The 19,589-nt window shown below is 38.1% G+C and overlaps 4 protein-coding genes across 6 annotated transcripts; all 4 read right to left on the bottom strand.

Moving 5' to 3' along the window:
- Positions 1–1,104: 1,104 nt before the first annotated feature.
- On the bottom strand, positions 1,105–8,179 carry si:dkey-51a16.9 (RING finger protein 122). 3 transcript variants are annotated; one of them, XM_058385560.1, is made up of 7 exons: positions 7,094–8,179; positions 6,796–6,835; positions 3,553–3,703; positions 3,299–3,341; positions 3,159–3,200; positions 2,905–2,987; positions 1,105–2,169 (listed from the first exon to the last, which is right to left on the bottom strand). In XM_058385560.1, the coding sequence occupies exons 3-7, from the start codon at positions 3,660–3,662 to the stop codon at positions 2,049–2,051; spliced, it is 399 nt and encodes a 132-aa protein (XP_058241543.1). In that variant the 5' UTR covers positions 3,663–3,703; positions 6,796–6,835; positions 7,094–8,179; the 3' UTR covers positions 1,105–2,048. The 3 variants fall into 3 exon arrangements, with proteins under 3 accessions (XP_058241543.1, XP_058241544.1, XP_058241542.1); XM_058385561.1 differs by lacking the exon at positions 6,796–6,835 and having other exon boundaries at positions 7,786–8,178; XM_058385559.1 differs by lacking the exon at positions 6,796–6,835 and having other exon boundaries at positions 7,094–8,175.
- A 932-nt stretch (positions 8,180–9,111) lies between these two features.
- Positions 9,112–11,626, bottom strand: LOC131350739 (calcium homeostasis modulator protein 2-like). Its single transcript, XM_058385557.1, has 2 exons — positions 11,081–11,626; positions 9,112–10,425 (listed from the first exon to the last, which is right to left on the bottom strand). Exons 1-2 carry the CDS (start codon positions 11,624–11,626, stop codon positions 10,015–10,017), a joined length of 957 nt encoding a protein of 318 aa, XP_058241540.1. The 3' UTR covers positions 9,112–10,014.
- Positions 11,627–13,108: 1,482 nt separating this feature from the next.
- Positions 13,109–15,920, bottom strand: calhm1a (calcium homeostasis modulator 1a). Its single transcript, XM_058385556.1, has 3 exons — positions 15,776–15,920; positions 15,060–15,631; positions 13,109–13,607 (listed from the first exon to the last, which is right to left on the bottom strand). Exons 2-3 carry the CDS (start codon positions 15,606–15,608, stop codon positions 13,110–13,112), a joined length of 1,047 nt encoding a protein of 348 aa, XP_058241539.1. The 5' UTR covers positions 15,609–15,631; positions 15,776–15,920; the 3' UTR covers position 13,109.
- A 316-nt stretch (positions 15,921–16,236) lies between these two features.
- On the bottom strand, positions 16,237–18,338 carry calhm3 (calcium homeostasis modulator 3). Its single transcript, XM_058385938.1, has 3 exons — positions 17,808–18,338; positions 17,388–17,643; positions 16,237–17,133 (listed from the first exon to the last, which is right to left on the bottom strand). Exons 1-3 carry the CDS (start codon positions 18,092–18,094, stop codon positions 16,687–16,689), a joined length of 990 nt encoding a protein of 329 aa, XP_058241921.1. The 5' UTR covers positions 18,095–18,338; the 3' UTR covers positions 16,237–16,686.
- Positions 18,339–19,589: the final 1,251 nt, after the last annotated feature.

Genomic DNA, 19,589 nt, shown 5'->3' with positions numbered 1-19,589 from the left:
TCTTCAACAAGGTACTCCCTCACCTGATGATTATGGTGTTACACCATGTAACATCTCTGTCCATAATGTACCATTTGTGTTTAATCAGATTGAGATCTGGTGACTGTGAAGGCCTAGCATATGATTTATAAATTTTCATATTAATCAAATCACCCAGGAAGCCCTCATGCCCTGTAGAGAGGGGAAAATCAGCCAGTAAGCCCTCATGCCCTATAGAGAGGGGCAAATCATCCAGTAAGCCCTGGAAGGGTTCTGGAAAATGCCACTACCATTAGGGTAGAAGTATTCACACTAGGATTAAGATTATCAGTCAAAATTATAATTGTATTGATTTAATGAATCTTCCATTAAAATGGGAAAAGTGGACCAAAATCATGGCACCAAAACACCTTCTACAGATTAGTCAGTTCTAGAAATTTAAAACACTGTCTGAGCAATGATATTTTCTATCTAACACTTCTGCCATATCAGTTTTCCTACTACTGATATATTTTTTGTATTATTTTGGTGCCAACTATTAAGGTCCCTGAATAGGCGATTGTTATGTGCTCCAGTCACTCACTGTCTGGGCTGGTAAGAGATGAGTGTGTCTGCTTTTTCACAGTGCATGTTGAGAGCAGCGTGAACATCCACAATACACAATGTTGCACAATGTTCTACACTGACTGCTCTGTTCAGTTTGTGGGGTGCAGCTTGTAGTGAGATTCTCTCACAAAAGTCTATTATTGATCTTGAAGAAAAGACATCAATGTTTTGTCAGGAAGCTTGTATTTGAGAGAGTCTTACAGAGACCTCGCTGAATTCAACGGTATGGAATGCCCTGTTGACAGCAGTCACAAGGTTCACTTATTAACACAAACAGCAAGCACTGCGTATAAAATAATGAGAATTACCCCTGGAATTTGTTTGGCTATGTTTTTGCTGGATTTGTAGTTCAGCCTTACATAAGAGACCTTTTTTTCTGCTTTGATTATAAAATGAATGGAAGTCAAATTGAAGTGACTTCATTATAATCCAAATACAATTACAAACATACACAAATATGTATTATTTTTTTTCGTACGATGAAATCCATGCTTTACCAAACCAATAATAAACACCGGCTCTGATCCATCACTGAAATTTTACACTTTATTGAGGAGTGTATACAATATAAAAGAACTACTTCAAAATAACTTAAAGACTTCCCAAAAACTCCTGTTCACCCAAACTCGGTTCTGAATCTGGAGTGCTGAATCTACCCTGATCACAGGCATTTAATAATAATAATAATAATAATAATAATAATAATAATAATAATAATAATAATAATAATAATAATTAGGTTATTCATATTCAGTAGGTATTAAGGAGTGTGTATGCATGGCACCCTGTCATTGACTACAGTGGGACTGGCAACCCATCCAGAGTGTGTTCACGCCTTATAACTAGTGTTCCCAGGATAGATTCTGGATCCATCATGACTACAATGAAGTTACTGAAGATAATGAATGAGTGAATGAATGAATGAATGAATGAATGAATGAATGAATGAATGAATGAATGAATGAATGAATGAATATATTACAAGATCATCGCCCTCGAGACCAGGCTTGGGACAATCAAATACTTTTTTTTTTTGACAAATTTGTTCATATAATGATTGCTTATTTGTCTACAGTAATATAGTGTCCTCTGCTACTGGCAGAGTTATGAGTATATATACAGTATATTGTGCCATGTCTTCTCAATGCATCCATGTACTATGCCACTGATCAACTTTAATTTTAAATCCCCCTCTTTCTCTCTCTCTTCACCCATCCAAATGACCTCCATTTTTTTCTGGCTAACTGCATGGCTAAATGTTTTCAGACTTTCAAGACATCTTTGTGTGAAAAGTCCTCGTTGGACAGCAAAGTAGTTTTAGAAAAGAAGTCAGTTGGTATCGGAGTGGGCTACATGATATCGTGTGTTTTTTTTAAAAACGTCATTCTCGACTGTAACTGAACAAGTTCCACATGACCGAGAGGCTCTTCTGTCTTTATCTTCCCGACTCCATGCCTCTTCTGTCACACCTGCAGGGGGTTCTGTAGGCCCTCGGCCCCCTGCGGAGGGTCAGGATGGAGCCTGCAGATGGGTTTATTACACATGGGACAGACACTTCGGATTTCCAGCCACTTTACCAAACACCTGGGGAGAAAATGTGTGTGTGTGTGTGTGTGTGAGAGAGAGAGAGAGAGAGAGAGAGAGAGAGAGAGAGAGAGACAGAGAGACAGAGAGAGAGAGAGAGAGAGAGAGAGACAGAGAGAGAGAGAGAGAGAGAGAGAGAGAGAGACAGAGAGAGAGAGAGAGACAGAGAGAGAGAGACAGAGAGAGAGAGAGAGAGAGAGAGACAGAGAGAGAGAGAGAGAGAGAGAGAGAGAGCCAGAGAGAGAGAGAGAGAGAGAGAGAGAGAGAGATGTTATATTTCTAGCACTCTGTAACATAATCATGAGAATGCAGCCTAAGGTTACTTTGTGTCATGGCACCTCAGATCAGATGTTTACAACAATCTTTCCCATGATAATTTACTGACTATCAACATTCAAGTTCTGTTTTTGCAATTGTTTTGCATTTCAGGTTTCCTAGTTTTTCCTAAAGTTCAGTAGGGTTATGACGAGACAAGTATATCACAGGTCTTTTGTTTTTAGATATATTTTCCATTTTCCATTATTTTCCTGACACATTAGGTTTACATAATTACAACACTATAAATACGACACATTATTGTTTTCTTTCGTGATTCTTCTGTTATTGTATTTGAACTGAACCATTAAAAATATAACCAGAATGACAAGTAAAGTTGTAGTCAAAACTTAAAAATGTGAGATGTGAGAGATATGTGAATGGGCTTGTGTTATGCAGCAGCATGGGAAATTTTCTTACTTCTTGTGAAAAGCATGTGAGCAGGGACAAACACCCAGCTCCTCCCTGCTCCTAAACTCCTCCAGACAAACAGCACAGGTCTGCTGCAGAGTGTTACACACACACACACACACACACACAGACTTTTGTTGCAAACTGCCTAAAACTTGAATATTAATATCAAAGTTAATAACTTAGTTTTGCATAATTGCAAAGCTTAGGAGTGGTTTCTGTCTGAAAATCCATCAGTTTTGTTCCTATGTGTGTTTACTTACACCAAGGAGGCTTAGTTTCTTCTCTGATCCCTTTAGAACAACCTATGAAAGGAAGAAAAAGCTAATTATTCTTGAAACAACTCAAGTTAAAAATAAATAAATAAATAAATAAATGAAATAAATATAACAATAAATTGTACCTCATTGTATCCAAACTGCTCCCGCGTGACCTGTCGTCTCAGGCTGGGAAAAAATACAGTATGATTTCACATTACGTGACAAGGTTAAAAATTGCAGTGCGACTGGGTAAGATGTCTGAATACAACTCAGATTAAATACCTGCTATAGCACACAAGCAAGCAATCTATTGATCTATCCTGAACTCTGCCAAGAAACAATATTCTCAAAGTTTCAACACTATGATGCTGAAACAGACTAAACATTACAAGATTACCTGAACAGATAGCAACAGAAGATGAGGCTCAGCATAAAGATGAAGAGGCCAATGCCAAGAATGATGATATAGACATTCAGGGGGAGGGGGTATGTGACGTCTGTGGTCATTTTGCAGTCTCAGATGTGAAGGCCTTGGTCACACGAACATCCTGCAAGACCAAAAACAAACACATTCAGGTCTTAACTAGTGTTAATATTCATGCTAACTTTCAGTATAGGCTCATTTTTAGGATTCTGGCTGATAACATACAGGCAATTTGCTCTTCTATTAATTATTTTAAGGCTAATCCTCAGGTGGCTCTAGTGCTGATTTAGACTCAAAATCTAAAGGAACTTCATGGTTGCCAGTTTCACTGTGAGTATGACCGGTAAATTAGGATTTGTTTCTCAGCTGTCTGGTACGATGTGGCTCACGTATTTGCCTTTACAAGGCCCTTGGCTGACCACACAGCACTGAAGCTCTCATGTGTACAGTTCACTATAGCACCAACATGCATATTGTATAAACTGTGGAGCGTCGTGTCCTTGTGTTTCTCATTTCACTGTAACACTGTAACTCACAGATGGACTTCAGTGAGTTGCATGAACTTTTCACTGTAATACATACAGAAGTGTGTTTCTAATGCGTCAAGTTGAAGAGTGACAGGAATCGCTAAAGAAGAAAAAATAGCAGCTCTAACAAGTAAGCATTTCCTTTCAGACGCTTATGCAGGATAAGAAAACGGTTCACTCTGAATACTTTGCAAATGGTGACATGTTTATAATGGTCTAATCCATGGGGTCTCATATTATTTTGCCTCAAGGATCCCTTTACATAATAATATTTGGGTTAAGCATTGAATTCATTGAGGTTTAAGTCCTAAACCATTTGTCTATTCTATATATACGCATACTCTTACTACAAACTGCATACACTATAAAGACATCCAGAAATATCTTTATTAGATTTTTTATTGTTTTGATTTTAGATTTTTTTTTTTTCCTCTACATGCTTGTAAGTCTGTGTTAATGGAGCAACAGCCAAGTCAAATTCCTTGTAAGTGAAATCTTACTTGGCCAATGAAATTCTTTCTGATTCTGATGCTCAGCCTGGTACCATTACAGCTGTTTGCTAATTTATAAATGAACATCATTAAATGGATTGATCCAAGGAGATTCGGTGCATGTTATAAATAATTACTCTCCCACAGTGAATCTTGGGGTACGTTTCGAACATGAAACAGCTTTTCAGTCCTTTCTTTTCTTTATTTTTTTATTTGTAAATAAATGGACAGTATTAAATGATCTACAGATAGCTACAGTCAGTTCTTCAGGACACATATTACACTAAACTAAACACATTTCAGATGCATGAGATTTTAAAGAATCTCATCCAACATGTGAGAAACCTGTTGTGGTTATACCTGTTTTGGCAGAATACTGATTTAATATCTGTTACTCGATTTAAATAAACCTTGATCAATCTAAAAGTGAATACATTCATATTAGAGTTAGTAGATTTATACAAGGAGACCAAAAAGAAATGCATGTAACTGGCAACAGCCAGAAAAAAAAAAGCCAAAAAGCAATCTGAGAAAAGTATCTTTAGTGGCACTGTTTTTGACCGGATCTTGAACTCTATAAGAAATAGTTCTTTGTACTTTTGTATCTTTGTAGCTCTCACACTCAGAAACCCATGGTTCTAAGCAAGATATTAAGAATTGTTGCAATAAGGATTTGGAATCTTCAGGAATGTAGATGTAACAGTTTTCACAGTTTATCTGTCTGGTTAAGTGTTATACAGTCATTTTTGTCTAATGCAATACTTCATGGTGAATATGAGGTGGCTTATATTCAGCTACACACTACAGTACATAATCACCTGTGTGATGCTTATAGACAGAGGGCAAGATTTAATAAATAATGCTGTAAACTAGAGCCTTTATTTTATCTATATGATGTGTGTATGTATATATTTGTATGATAAAAAGGAGATTTTAGCGTGTAAGTGTAAACTTGAAAATTTAGCACACCAAATCATAATGTGGCATCTTTTGATTTTCTTTTTTAAACTGCAAAATTCAAAATAAGAATATATTGATAGTCAACTTCAGTCCTGGCCATCTCTCGTGCATTCTGTATGTGGGTGGGACAAAGACAGAATAGAAACCCTCCACTGTGGGAAGACATAAAGGATTCAGGCACAATGAAATCCTCACAGTCCTGCTTGACTCCTACTATACAATATATGTGTTATAAACTGTTTCACATTAAGCACTGAATAGACTGTAAAAGACAAATCAGAGACACGGCCATTTGTCCCCCAAACAATGACCATTACCAATGCTAGATATCCTATTGTATATTTATGAAGAGTGCATAGTTTATGTTATAGTCGAACACTGTTAGTTACTGACTGCTACACACAGTATATTCTCTCTAGGAAGTTACACTGAAGCACGATTTACAGGGACAGCAATATGGGGAGAATGAATTCATTCAAATTTTAGTATTGTCCAGTTCCAAATTTCAGTAAGCACACTTTAGATGTCCTTGGAAGTTCACCTGGCCAGTCTAGTAGAGTAATCTTGTTAAGATAGACCAGATTGTTATGGTTGAAGATATAGAGCAATTGGTAATATTCAATGTACTTTAACAAGTGGAAGAACATAGACCAAAGTAATTATTTCTTCCTGTATTAACAAGATTCATTGTCCAAATTTCATTGTATTATCTGTTTCCTAAAAATAGATGCTGCCAGTTTTGTAAAGTTTTACAAGGCAACTCTTTATACGTTCCCACTTTAGCCTCTTTATTACAAAAAGCTAAAAAATGATTCATTCTGTTGTCAAAAGTGCACCTCACTTACAGACATTGAATAGATTATAATTTCATTGCAAAATCTACTGGGTTTATGCAAAAAAAAAAAAAAAAAAAGCACTGATCTAGAAATCGCGAACAGAGTGGCACATATTATAGTTTTCTTAATAAGGAAAGCTTGAGTCAAAGATAAGGTACAATGCAGTTGGGAAGAGACAAATAGAGAGATGAAGAGAAAGTTGGGCCAGTTGGCAGAGCTTGGGTAAAGCCTGGGCAATTGTGCATACACAAAAGCAAATACAAGTGGCTGCAGACACATCCCCCCTACCATGAAGCCACCATCTGCTCTGTTTAATGGGGGGTAAAGGGGGAGAAAAGCACATGGGACACTTTCAATGCATGCTGTGCACGTTAGGAGCTCACCAACCTGAGCAGGACTCACCATTTGGGAAACAATTGTGGCTGACATCGGAGGTCAAAGGCTGCCAAATAATGTTCATTTATTTAATGAAAAAAAGAAACAAAAAACACACACACAGTGACAATGAGTCTCTCTGTGCCCAAGTTCAGGACATACAAGATATGGCTTTCACTGTTGATCGTAGAAGAGGATGTTAGTAAATCTCTGATAGCAAGCACACATCTTAAGATGCTGTTAATAACATGTTTTGCCTTGCGGCTAGCACAATACATAAATTCACAGGAATTAGGGTGTGTGATATGTTATAATTCATACTTACTGTTATACCACTGGAGTAGGTTCATAAACAAGAGGCCAGGTTGTTTCAGTCAATCCAGCCAATCAATAATGGGATCCAGAAAGACAGTGTTGAAATGAGCCAGGGAGTTAGATTTATCTGTTTATAAAATCGGATAAATAATCTGGACTCTGGCTTGCCAAAACTCCCACAGTAAAGCTACAGCTCATGAAATCCTCACTGTCTCTGTTTAACACATTATGAGCACCCACCACATTCCCTTGCCCATTTGCATGGAGGCAGGATGAGCATGTTTTCTCGGTTCAAGCTAAGTCACATACTTTTCCAGTTCGAAATTGGCACTGAGATTAACAACTCTCACTTCTTCTTTTCCAGGAAAAAACACACAACGTGGAACTTAAAACATAGTATGGCTCTGACTTTCGGTTTTCTCCAGTGTCATGTTCTAAAACCAAACTTCAGGTTTTGGTATCTCACGCAGTCCTTTTCTGCAGATGATTTTTAAGGCAGGTTAGACTGTAGTGTGAGGTAAGGCATTTACAGTTGGCTTTTTATAGTTCTTATCAGTGCAATAAATGTACGATAACACCAAGTGCTCTGTGTTCTTCTGGGTGAGCACATATACAAGGCATAAACTTATGGCACTACTTTGCTTTGTCTAGCTTCAAAACACTGTCAAAAGAGTCACACATCCGTGTGTTGCCTTCTCCCACCTTTCTCACGCTCCACCTGCTTTTCTTGTCCTTTTTCCCAAGGACAGTCTTCCTGTCCGATCCCAAAGATGAAGACGTGGTCAGACTGTTTTCCTGGGTGAATATACCTGCTTCGAAAGCTCAGAGTGACTTTATGCTGGTGATGGCTCACTCCCCTCTTCACCATCTGTCTTGCTCTCACCCCTCCATAAGCATGCACGAGAAGAGGAACAACAAAGATGACAGTTTTGGGAAAAGGTGTCCACCCTGTACGCAAGTGTGCCTGTATTTGTTCACGTCCAATGTTTTCCTGATCTTCTCCTCCAGCTCTGCATGCTCATAATGGTGCCGAGCACTTCTTGCCTGCTCAGTTTGTAAACAGATCTCTGCTCATGTGATTCGCCGTCTGCATCACAGCTCTCCTTACACCCACCCCCTCCTTTTTCTCTGTGTCGCACACATTCTCTCTCTCTCTCTCGCTCTCTCTCTCTCTCTCTCTCTCTGACTCATGCTCTCTTAGTCTCCTGCCCTCTGCAGCTGCAGGCTATTAAGAGGTGACAGCAGCCAGGCGGCTGCGTTTTGCAAGGTTGTGAGAGGAATGGGAGTCATTTAGCTCCTCTGGTGACCTACACAGAAAAATAAACAGTGCTTGGACACTCTGTGAAAGAAGCAGAAAGAAACGAGGGGGGAGAGGGAGAGTGTTGGATGGTGGAATGGTGGTAGACATAATGTGGGACACAATATTTTCATCGTCTTCCACCTTAGATTTAATGTTTATCACACATCAACCAGTGATTGTAATGGTTAGAGGTTAAAGGTGGAGGTTTAACACTCAGCAACTGACAAGAAAATAGCTAGATTAATTCTTCCTAGGATTCATGAGCTCATGATTAAGTGACACTAAGAGCAGAAAATTGTAAAAAAAAATAAAAATAAAATAAAAAAAAATAAAGATAGATTTAGAGATATTTCTATATATTTTAATTACAACTATTTATTCTAATATAATTACTACTAATGATTATTATTGTTATTTCTACATACAAACACTTAAACTGCATCCTTGTGTATAAGTATGCAGTACATAACTTATAGGTTATTGTTTCAGATATTCAAAGTGAAGCCTGTACACCTTTGCAAACAGGAAGCCTACCCCTTTAATTTCTAAGCATGTTTGAAAAGTAACATCTAAAGATGAGAAGGTGAGGCTGCTATTTTTAGCAGAAGCCCAATGTTGTGTTTGTCACATTTTTAACAGAGGAAATGTAAGAACCATCTGGAGCTGCTATTAGCAGCGTGAATCAAAACCCAGTTAATTGATTTCAAACCAAACTGACACATGCGTTTAAGGCTTACGTTTGATTTATATGTGATTTATATTCATGGAAAAAAAAAACAAATGCACAAATAAAATACAACAAAAAATATTGTAATATATTGTACATTATTTTTCAGAAGTATCATACAGTATTTTACAATAGTTGTCTGGACAGCACACCAACATGTCCTATACATATCGCTTTATTGTGGTTAGGCTTGTGGTAAATCTGGAGTCAATCCTGGCAGTCCCGATGGCATACAAGTCCATTGCAGAACACCATTCACACTATTCACTCACTCACACAACATAGCATAGCCAGTCCATCTACCTGCAAGTGTTTGGGACAGTGAGCAGAAACTGAAGAACCTGAAATGCAAACCCAGGACACTCTATTGTGAATCCAGAGCTCAGCACTGAACCCTGGACCCTAGAGCTGTGAGGTAGAAATGCTTCCCACTGTACCACCATGCAGCCTACCTGAGATAACACACACAGTACATTCTCAACACCATATCAAATGTGGGCATTATTAACTAGCAATCAAAAAAGAATTCAATATACATAATATACACATAATACACATATTAAAAAAATACGGGTCCTTTAAAAAAAATTGTCTTACAAATGGCAGAGAAGTTGCTTCAGTATGTATTGTGTGTTCAGATACATTTCTGATGAAGTATCACACAATTCGTACCATCATCAAGGTAAAAAAAATGGAAAAATATATGTTTGCATCTCATGTAGTGCATCATTATATTGAAATTTAAGCAAAATAAAGAAAGCAAGCACAAAAAACAAATTTGCACAGCTGGAGCAAACAAAACAAAGTGAAAGTTTAGTAAAGTACTATATCTTATTAGTGAACAGCTGTTATCCACGAGAAATGAACATATGGTAATCAATTATTGTCAACGAGCATTCACACCTTAACTTATCATGTCCATCTCAAAGCCCTCAGTATTGTTCCCAATTGTGTAAGCGGCCCATTTATTGAGCCGACTGTACAGGGGAATCCCTTCATTCTCTCTGTATAAGTAAACTCCTGTTATCTGGTTCCATTCTAAATTGGAAATTGCCTGTTTTGCCCCATGACATGATGTCAGAAGCCCTTTTTCTTGATCCTCCAGGGAAACAAACCCAAAGAAGGTCCTGATGTTCTCAGCAGCACGGAGCTTGGCATGAGCTTCAGCAGTACGCTGGAAAAGTGTTTGCTCGCTGGCTCGATAGGTGGACCAGTATGCCTCCTGCTGGTAGCCCAGGGGAGAGCAGCAACGCTTTCCACACATCACCAGGAATACAGTGAAAGAGACAACAGCTACCAACATCCAGCCCAAGAGCTTAGACAAACAACAAAATGAAAATAAATGTTATAAATACAAAGGTGGCAAAACATCCAAAACATACTACTAATCATATGCCAGTGACGATGATGGTGATAAGATAAAAGCTGTTCGCTGTCTAGATTATAGCAATACTGTTCTAAGTAATGTACATTTGTACATACTGTTGATTCATTAACTGAAGCTCTCTACATGTGTCTGCATGCTTTTTTGCATTGTGCAGCTGCCACATGATTGGTTAATTAGATGACTGCATAAATGAGGTAAAGGTGAATGAGCATCTGCTGAACATGTTTATCTACTGCAAGCAGTTCCTCTTTGACTAAAATTGCTTTTAAAAAAAAAGTCATTTTATATTATATCTAGTTAAATGCCATAATGATTTTTTCCAAGCCTTTTAACAGAATACCAGGGTCCTGGAGAAACGTTGTTTCATTTCACTATGTACTATGTCAGCTATATGTGGTTGAAATAACAATAAAAGTTTCTTGACTTGACAATAGGATATGCGAAACCTTAAATAAACATGTAGACTTGCATGCAGTAATGGATGAGATGTAAAAAGGACAAATCATACATGATTATTTTGCCTAGGGGTTTCCTAAATATGAAACTAAAGAAAAAAGCAACAACTGTAGTTTGCATTCAGTACCTGAGATTCATATTTCAGTCTCCGTTCGATGTTTTTCCAAAAGTGCAGCAGCTCTGCAGGCACATCCTTACAGGGAAACTGGGCCATGATTGTTAGGCTTTGGGGAGTGGAAGGAAAGTTTTCCAAAGACTGAGGGTCCACAAATTCACTAAGCGCACAAACATAGGCCTCTCCTCTAAGGAGTGAAATGACGGACCAGGTAACTGGAGCCACTACTGCACGGCCCATTATTGAACCCAGCAGAGCAAAGGCAGCAGCCCCAGAGAACTTCCGGCATTTTCTGATGCGACATTCCGAAACAAGGTCCCAGGTACTACGATTGAGCATTACTCCAATTAAAAAGAAAGCTAAGGCAGGTACACCAATAGCTGCTAACCCGTACAGATAATTTCTCTGTGCAGAACATGGACATTCGAAGGCAAATATGTTGTATGCTGTTTGACTGGCCACTGTTCCCAGGGCTATCAGCCCATTGAAGATCATTACATCCTTGCTCTTAAAGAAAAGTGCAGCAAATTTAAAATTCTCAGAAATAAATGCAGCCATGCTATCGTACTTCGGTCCTACCTCTCGATGACTGTAACTGTGCTGATGATGTAGGATTTTGAAGGATTATTGCCTTAAAAACGTTTAGATTTTTTTGGACTAAACACAGCCAGTCCCTGTAATGGAAGAAAGTGGGAATCCTTTGAATGGAAATGGTTTAGACATACGCAGGAAACCAATGTAGTCAAGTTGCAACATGAAAACCCTAAGGCAAGCACGGACATGGATGGTATACAAGCACTGATAGTTGGCCTTTAGAAAAAGAATAAAAACACAACACAAAAGGTGTCTAGTGCTGATACAACCTGAGATAAGAGATAGGTGTATAGTTTCTTATAGGTTATGGTTTTACTGAGATAAATACAGAAATACAGAGTATTGAGAAATACAGAGGTGGAAGAATAAACGTTTTATTTGTATAACTTTGCTCTGCATATATTTCAATATTTCTCTGTTCAGAGTACTGGGATATACGCAGCTAAGGTTTCAAGAAGACATGAATGTAACATGTAATGTAATGTTATGTAACATGTTACTTCTTTAAACAAAACACATAATACACTATATACAGTCTAAAAGCAAAGTACCATAGTTACAATAAGAGTTTGTATAGCCATGTGCAAGGGGGAAAAAAAGAGTATCTGGGAAAAAGTCAATACAAACCTACGTCCGATGGTTAAGAGGTACAACGTTTTCCCAAAGATCCAAGAGGTTTTAAACAGAATAACAAGCCGAACGAATCACACGCAGAAAACGTCACTGTTTGTGTTTTCATTTGCATAAAACTGCGCCCAAAAACTTGAAATGAAAGTAAGAAAAATAGCCTTTCATATGCCAGTCTTTCAGCAGGAACCGCCTGTGAATCAGACGAAGTGGAAAAGAGAAGTATTCAAAGCATGTGGTCAGGAAACTCACTAAACACAGGCTGCGGGGCAAAACGACATACACAGTAAATCAGTGTAGAAAAGCAGGAATTCCTGCATAGTCTGTGTAAAGCAACAACAAAAGAAAACAGGTTAAAGTTAATAAAATGATCATAAATCGTAATTTCTATTTGCTCTAGCCCAGACAGCACACCCAGCGAAAAGATGAGCCTTTTTTCATCATCCGCTTTTCCAGCCATCTTTGAGTAGATGATTTAAACCGGTCAAAATAGGAAAACAGCACCTCCTCATGGAAAAGATTCATTTTCTTTTTTACTCTCTCGACATGCGATAGCAAATTCAACCCAAGTTTCTTTCACACAAACTGATTTACTTTTCCTGTCACCCTGAAAATACTGCAAAATCTGTCTAAAAATGAGGGGTATAAAGAACATCCATTAACAGTGATCTAACACAACACCGTGTTGACATTTTTCCAATTAGCAAACAAGCTGTCTGGGACTTATTATTATTAATTTAACAAAAGCTAAAAACTTCTGAGGTAAAGACTAGCATTACATTTAGGTGTCTGCATATCATGAATCGTCTATTCTTTAAAGTCAGACCTTGGAATAATATGCTGCACTTCCGTTCATGAACCTTGGCCTATGATAACCATTACTTTGTACTGGGCTATTGGAGTTCTCATTAATGTTTTCATCTTTTCCATATTTATGAAGTCTAAGTGCAGGTTTACAAGTATGCCAGTTCCACAGAACTTTATTCATGTCATCCTTTTCACGGATGCCTAGGAGCTTCTCTTCCTCACTCACGGGCTTTTCTTCTTCATTGCCTTTCTCTTTTCCACCCTTTTCCCTCTCAGGCAGTTTGTGAAATATCATTTCACCACTGATGCTCTCAAAATATTGTTGAATGCAGACCTTGGCAAAACTTTTGGCATGCTCTTTGCACGTGTCATCGAAGAGCCTACGTTCTGTATCAATGTAATGGGACCAGTATTTGGTTTTCAGGAAGACGGCTTGAGTGAAACAAGGTCTGATCGCTCTTATCAGGAAGGCCACAAAAGTCGTCAACATCAAAAATGCCCACCCACAGGCCTGAGGAAACAAACAGAAAATGTTTTCAATTGAATGAATATGCTCACATGCATAAATAAATGGATTAGCATGAATAAATATAAATTTAGCCTTGACAATCTAAATCTAATTGTGGTCCATTTAGTTAATATTTTAAATGTAATATAAATGTATCTAGCTTCAGCCAGAAAGCCATAAAAATCCAGCTTGGTTTGACCAGCTAAAAAAATGCCAAAAGACACAAGCTAGTAGACCATCTCTGCCATCTTATAAGTTATTTTCCAGCTTCTTATTACTTAATTGTAACATTAGTATCTGGAATTCTTTCTACCAGCTCTTACTAAATGGTAAAAATGGTGTACTAGTTTCTCCAGCTTGGCTTGTGATTTTTCCAGCAGGGATATCCTTCATTTCTTTTAATGTGTTCTTTTGCGGTCAGGTAAAAGACGGTGAGGGAACACGGGTGCAAATGACCTACCAGTTTTTGTGTTTATTTTTTCCATTTTTATTTACTTTAACCTAAGAATGTGTTTGCTGTAGTTTAATGAATTAATGTCATATCGGTTTTGAGCTTTTTGTACTTTTTTGTGCAAATTGCTGAAATGATTGAGGATGACCAGCAGGTGCCAGTAATACCATGTTAACTCACAGTACTTATAAGTAAAGCCATGAAGGATTAGTGCTGTATGATGAAATTCCTATAACTGTTCCTAATTTCTCTACACTCTTAGAAAACGTAGCTATAAAGGTCCTTTTTTTAAACCCTTAAATATCCAAAGACTCCTTATAAAGCTTTGAAGCATTATTTATTCTATAATATTTCACTAGGGAAATCTTACATTAGGTGGAATGCAGCTGCATATGAGGTTCCTGTGAACCTTTACATGTTTTGTGTGTGTGTGTGAGAGAGAGAGAGAGAGAGAGAGAGAGAGAGATTGAGATTTAAGTATGATTTAGGTCTATGGTGTATTCATCCATATTCAGCATAGTTCAGTAGTTCCTGGTTAGATTTGCAATGCCACACTGTGTTCAAAAGTTCAGTAAAAGTCAAGGTTTAACCAGTTTCATTGTGGATTACAGTCATTAGGCTCCAGCAATGAAAAACTTGGATGACAAGTGGCCTGACAAGTATAGTCTAGTGACTATCAATCATGGTTTTGTATATTTCAATATTCATATTAAGTCTGACATACCTACAATTCAGCTCCTCATACTGTGCTGATGTATAACTACAAAGCCTTATAATAAATCTAGTTAGCTGTGCATATTGGACATGTATCTGTATTTAGTTGTAAATGCTGAAATTAGAAAATTTGGATATATTGGTTTGCGAAATTTTATTAATTATACGGGGTCGGGGATGGGTCTAATTAAGACTTTAATTAATAATAGCTGCTGGTAACTATAATATTTGGGTTCTATTATGAAAAAAGTGTGTGTGTGTGTGTGTGTAAAACTTTGCTGGATAATTACCTGCGACAAAACCCGAATATAGTTGGATGCTGCCTCCCTGTTAATGACATTGTTTGCGTCGAAAATATTTTTGCAGGGAATTGTTGCCAGTATCTTCTCCAGATCTTCATCGGGCGTGTTCATGGCGCTTTTGTTTAAGAATGGGGTCAGATCGATCTTGGCGCTGTATGCGCATAAGAAGCTCTTTCCATCCATGAGCGTAACGGCGATCCATACCGAGGGAGCGATGAGCGCGCGCTGCGTCATGGAGCACAGCATGTAGCGCAGGACAGTGGTTTCCTTCTGCCTCTGACCTACGGGTCTCTTCCACTCCTCGGTCAGCACCGAGATGTTATTATTCAGCACGTAGCCAAGCATGAAGAACCAAAATGGAGGAACGATCAGAATGCCGACCCCGTACGCGTAATTATACTCCGGCATACACGGACAGGTGAACTCAAACGTGGAGTAAAGCTGTGCGCTCGCCAGGGCCATAATACCACATATACCGTTCATAAAAGACTCCTGGTTAGCTTGTAGGAACTGGAACATCATCCGAAACTTATCCATGTTGAGAAAATTTCGTTTGGAGCCTGGGGACCAAGAGGAAACACAAACACGTAGTTGCGTCAATTATTCTAGATCGGTAACTGTTTTTATCCTAAATACAATTATCTTCTATTGTAACTACCGTCTCAGTAAGGCTTCTCTTTTTAAAAATTTAAAAAATTATTTACCAAAACAGATTAGCCGAGTCTCTTTACGCGCAGAAGCGGAGAGTCGCCTTTGCACAGGAAGGAGCGCAACTTCGGCTTCGTCCCAAACAGCAGACTACTCTATTGAACTGTAGGCTTGTATCAGAGCATTACGTCAGCTGGCCTGCAGTTTTGACATGCTATTTAGGAGGCCAGCATGTGGTTTGGGACGTGACCGTGCTGAAGAACAACTTTGGACACTCTTTACCTCCTAATGCGTACTTAATGCTTTCACCTTACTGAGCTCTTTAAACATTGTGCGAATATTTGTACGAGAAATACAGAACTATCTACTTTGATATTAGCTCAGATTTTATTAAAATCAGTATTGCGACATTTAAACGATCAAGCACATGAATATAACCAGCAAATATAGTCATCTGGTGCACGCTGCACAAAAAAAGCCATTGATGTTCAGATCAATAAACGTTAAAATCTCTTTATTGTATTTACTGGCATGTGAATCTGTACTACATTTGCATTATATTCATATGCATGCCACTGGTGAGTAATGTGTGTGGGAGAGCCATGCAAAACTAAAGAAATCCAGTCCTGGAAAATTCAAATCTCACCTTGCAAGGTTTCTAAACTTGACTTCAAAGTCTAGTGCAAACCTTCCAGTACACACAATCTACACATCTGTAACTTTATGCAACATCTTTATATAAATACAATATTTTTATTTATTTCACTTTAACAGAAACGTTTTACAGGTTGTGTTTTATGACTGTAAGCTGTCCCATACAACAGAAGACCCTGCAATTAAGAGCTAAATTAATTTCAAATCTAACACAGCTGGTTGCCTTAAATTTACATCCTTTCAGTCTTGTAAGCTTCATATCTTACATTTGGTCCTTCACGTATATGCAATAGTATATTAGTTTACTGTCACTTCAAACATCTGAGTAAAGTGTATGTCCATTTGAGTCTTCCCAAGTAATACACTTAGTGGGCCTATAAACCATCTTGGTCACATCCAGCTCAGGTCTACACTGGAACCAAGTTTGGAGCAAGTGATCCACCTGATCCTTCCTAGTCACACCATGGAGATGCTCATCTTCATCAGCCTCGTTGTCACTTTTCTTGAAGCTGAAGTTCGGGGAGAGTGGCATCCTGAGAATCTCATCTTCCCCAATATCCTCAAAGAAACGCACTACACATTTTCTGGCAAAGTCTCTGGCATGATGGACACAAGTCTCATCAAAAAGCTTAGCTTCAACGTCCAAGTAATTGCTCCAGTAGCGCGTTTGAAGGAAGACGGCATGATTGAAGCATGGTTTAGTGATTCGAGCCACTGCACCCATAAAAATGAGGCAGAGAAGAATGGACCAACCTAGTGCCTGAAAGAAAGCAGAATGACCAATATTTAAATCACATTGTTGAATCATATTGAATCGAATCAATATCAAATCAATCTCATTTTTGTAAACCAAGCAGTTTTTTCCCCATTTAATAAATAAACCCTTAATAGCTTGCCTTTTCATCAAACCATTACTTTTTGGTGCAAAGAGTAATGAGAGGAAATGCTTAGTAGTGCTCTGTGCACTTTCTGTATGCAGTAAAAATTTGATAAAAAAAAAAAAAGTCCACTTACTTGAGAGTAACAACGCACATAGCGTGTGACAGCTTTCCGAAAAGTGCTGTTTTTGAAGATGATGTCTTCCTTGCAAGGCACCTTAGCCATTATCCTGATCAGATCCAGACCAGTGTTATTGGGGAACCCAGTGAAGTGTTTCGGGTCCACACTCATGCTGAAGGCACAAATGAAACACTTCCCATCCAGTAAAGATACAAGGATCCACACCATGGGAGCTAACATGGACCTCTGCATCATAGCTGAAAACAAATATCTACAGGAGAGTTGCTTGTGTAAACAAACAGGCATGGGAGAAGGGCACTGTTTTGACACTAATTCAAGTTTCCAAGTTTCATGGACTTGGAAAAGAAACAACATTACCTACATTAAAGATGAATCATTTTATTGAGTAAATTTATTAACAAATAGAAGACTTACTTCACAACAGCTGGATTTTTGGTCCTCCTGCCTATCGGTCTGGCCCATTCCTCCATCATCACTCCGGTGTGCCGATTAACCAAAATTCCCAGTAAGAACAGAATAATCGGCGGAACAAACATCACACCGAGTGCGTACATTTTATTGTACTGCGGCAGGCAAGGGCAATTAAAATCAAAGCTCGTGTACAGTTTTACAGCAACCAGAGCAAGCACCACGCATATACCATTGGAAATAGACTCGGAATTCGACTGGAAATATTGCAAAACTACCTTTAAGCGATCCATTAGAAATAAGTTTCTAGGCACCTGTCACGACCTGAAAGGAAAAGAACGACGCAGTATGAGTGCGCGTGCAGGCTGTGGAGGCAGCTCAGAAAGTACTCAAATCAAACAATCCGGTTCAATTAAGACGCTTCCGACACAATGAATCCATTTATAAATCCAGTTGTAAAAAGTCTATCGCGTCAACTAAACCCTGTGTAGGTAAATGTTTAGGACCGCACATCTGAGTGCATAAGCTTAGATCTCTTCCCTGCTCCACCCAGCAGGTGCATGACCAAGCAGCAGCAAACACAGGAAAATAACAGCAGAAAAAAATGCATCGTGCACAGCGAGCAAGTTTTAAAAATTATTTTATGTTATATTATTTATTCTAAGTTTCATTAATCACTCGCCCTGACAATGCTTTCTTTCTTAATATTATTAGGAAGTGATATAAACAGCCTTACTGAAGAGAAACTTCTAGGCCAATCCAAAAACAATAATAATAATAATATGGCTAACAATATCTTCCCTTTTATTTAATTTTATGTTATTTTAAGTCGACACAAGAGAAAATGTGCACACTGTGTGGAAAGAAGAGTGGTTTTAAAAAAGATTAGAATTAAAAAATCACTACGTTTGAAGGTGACAGAGCTTTAGACATAGTATGGGTATCCTCTGGTGGTGAAATAGTGTTGTAGCTGAGCTGTGCTTAGTAAATAGTCCATCATCTTTCATTGCTCTGTGTATGTCTAAGGGTTTTTTTTTGTTTTTTTTTTACTATCAACCATCCACCACCACCTCATACATACTGTGGGTTTCTCTGTTAAAATGATTGTTAAATATTGGTTTGTTCCCTGTATTGGTTTGCTGTAGCCCTGTGCTCTGAGATATGCCCACTATCAGAGAAAATAGTTAGATGTTGGTGTTACATCAAAGGGTTGTTTTTAGAGGCAATGTGCAGGGGTAGCATTAGAGTCAGAGACCGGATGCCCCATGGAAAGTTATGAGGTGGTTGTTGAAAGGTCACTAAGGAAGTTATTATTCATCCGGGACAATCACATCCCCTGTTCAAACACAGAGGTACAACTTTAGTTAAAATACTCATTCAGCTCCATTGTAACAAGGAAACCAAATGTGTTGCAGCAGCAGCAGTAGTAGTAGCAGTAGTAGCAGTAGTAATAGTCGTAGTAGTAGTAGTAGTAGTAGTAATAATAATAATAATAATAATAATAATAATAATAACAGTTGCATAAGGGAAAGTTGACAAAGCAATGAAGTGTTTGAAGTCTATGTCTGTGTGGAACACCACTGCATGATAGATAGATAGATAGATAGATAGATAGATAGATAGATAGATAGATAGATAGATAGATAGATAGACCTTATTGATCCCGTAAAGGTTGTGTTACAGCATCTTAGTCAGTGAAAGCTTTATAGTGTGTTGGGCATTTTTGAGTATTCCAGTATAAATTTGTCGAGATGACAAAATGTTACCTACTGTGTTTGGTATGAGTAA

This window comes from Hemibagrus wyckioides, linkage group LG03 (genome assembly GCF_019097595.1).
Source record: "Hemibagrus wyckioides isolate EC202008001 linkage group LG03, SWU_Hwy_1.0, whole genome shotgun sequence".
Taxonomy (NCBI): domain Eukaryota; kingdom Metazoa; phylum Chordata; class Actinopteri; order Siluriformes; family Bagridae; genus Hemibagrus; species Hemibagrus wyckioides.
Note: the sequence above shows the minus strand (reverse complement) of the source record. Positions and strands in the feature narration are given on the sequence as shown.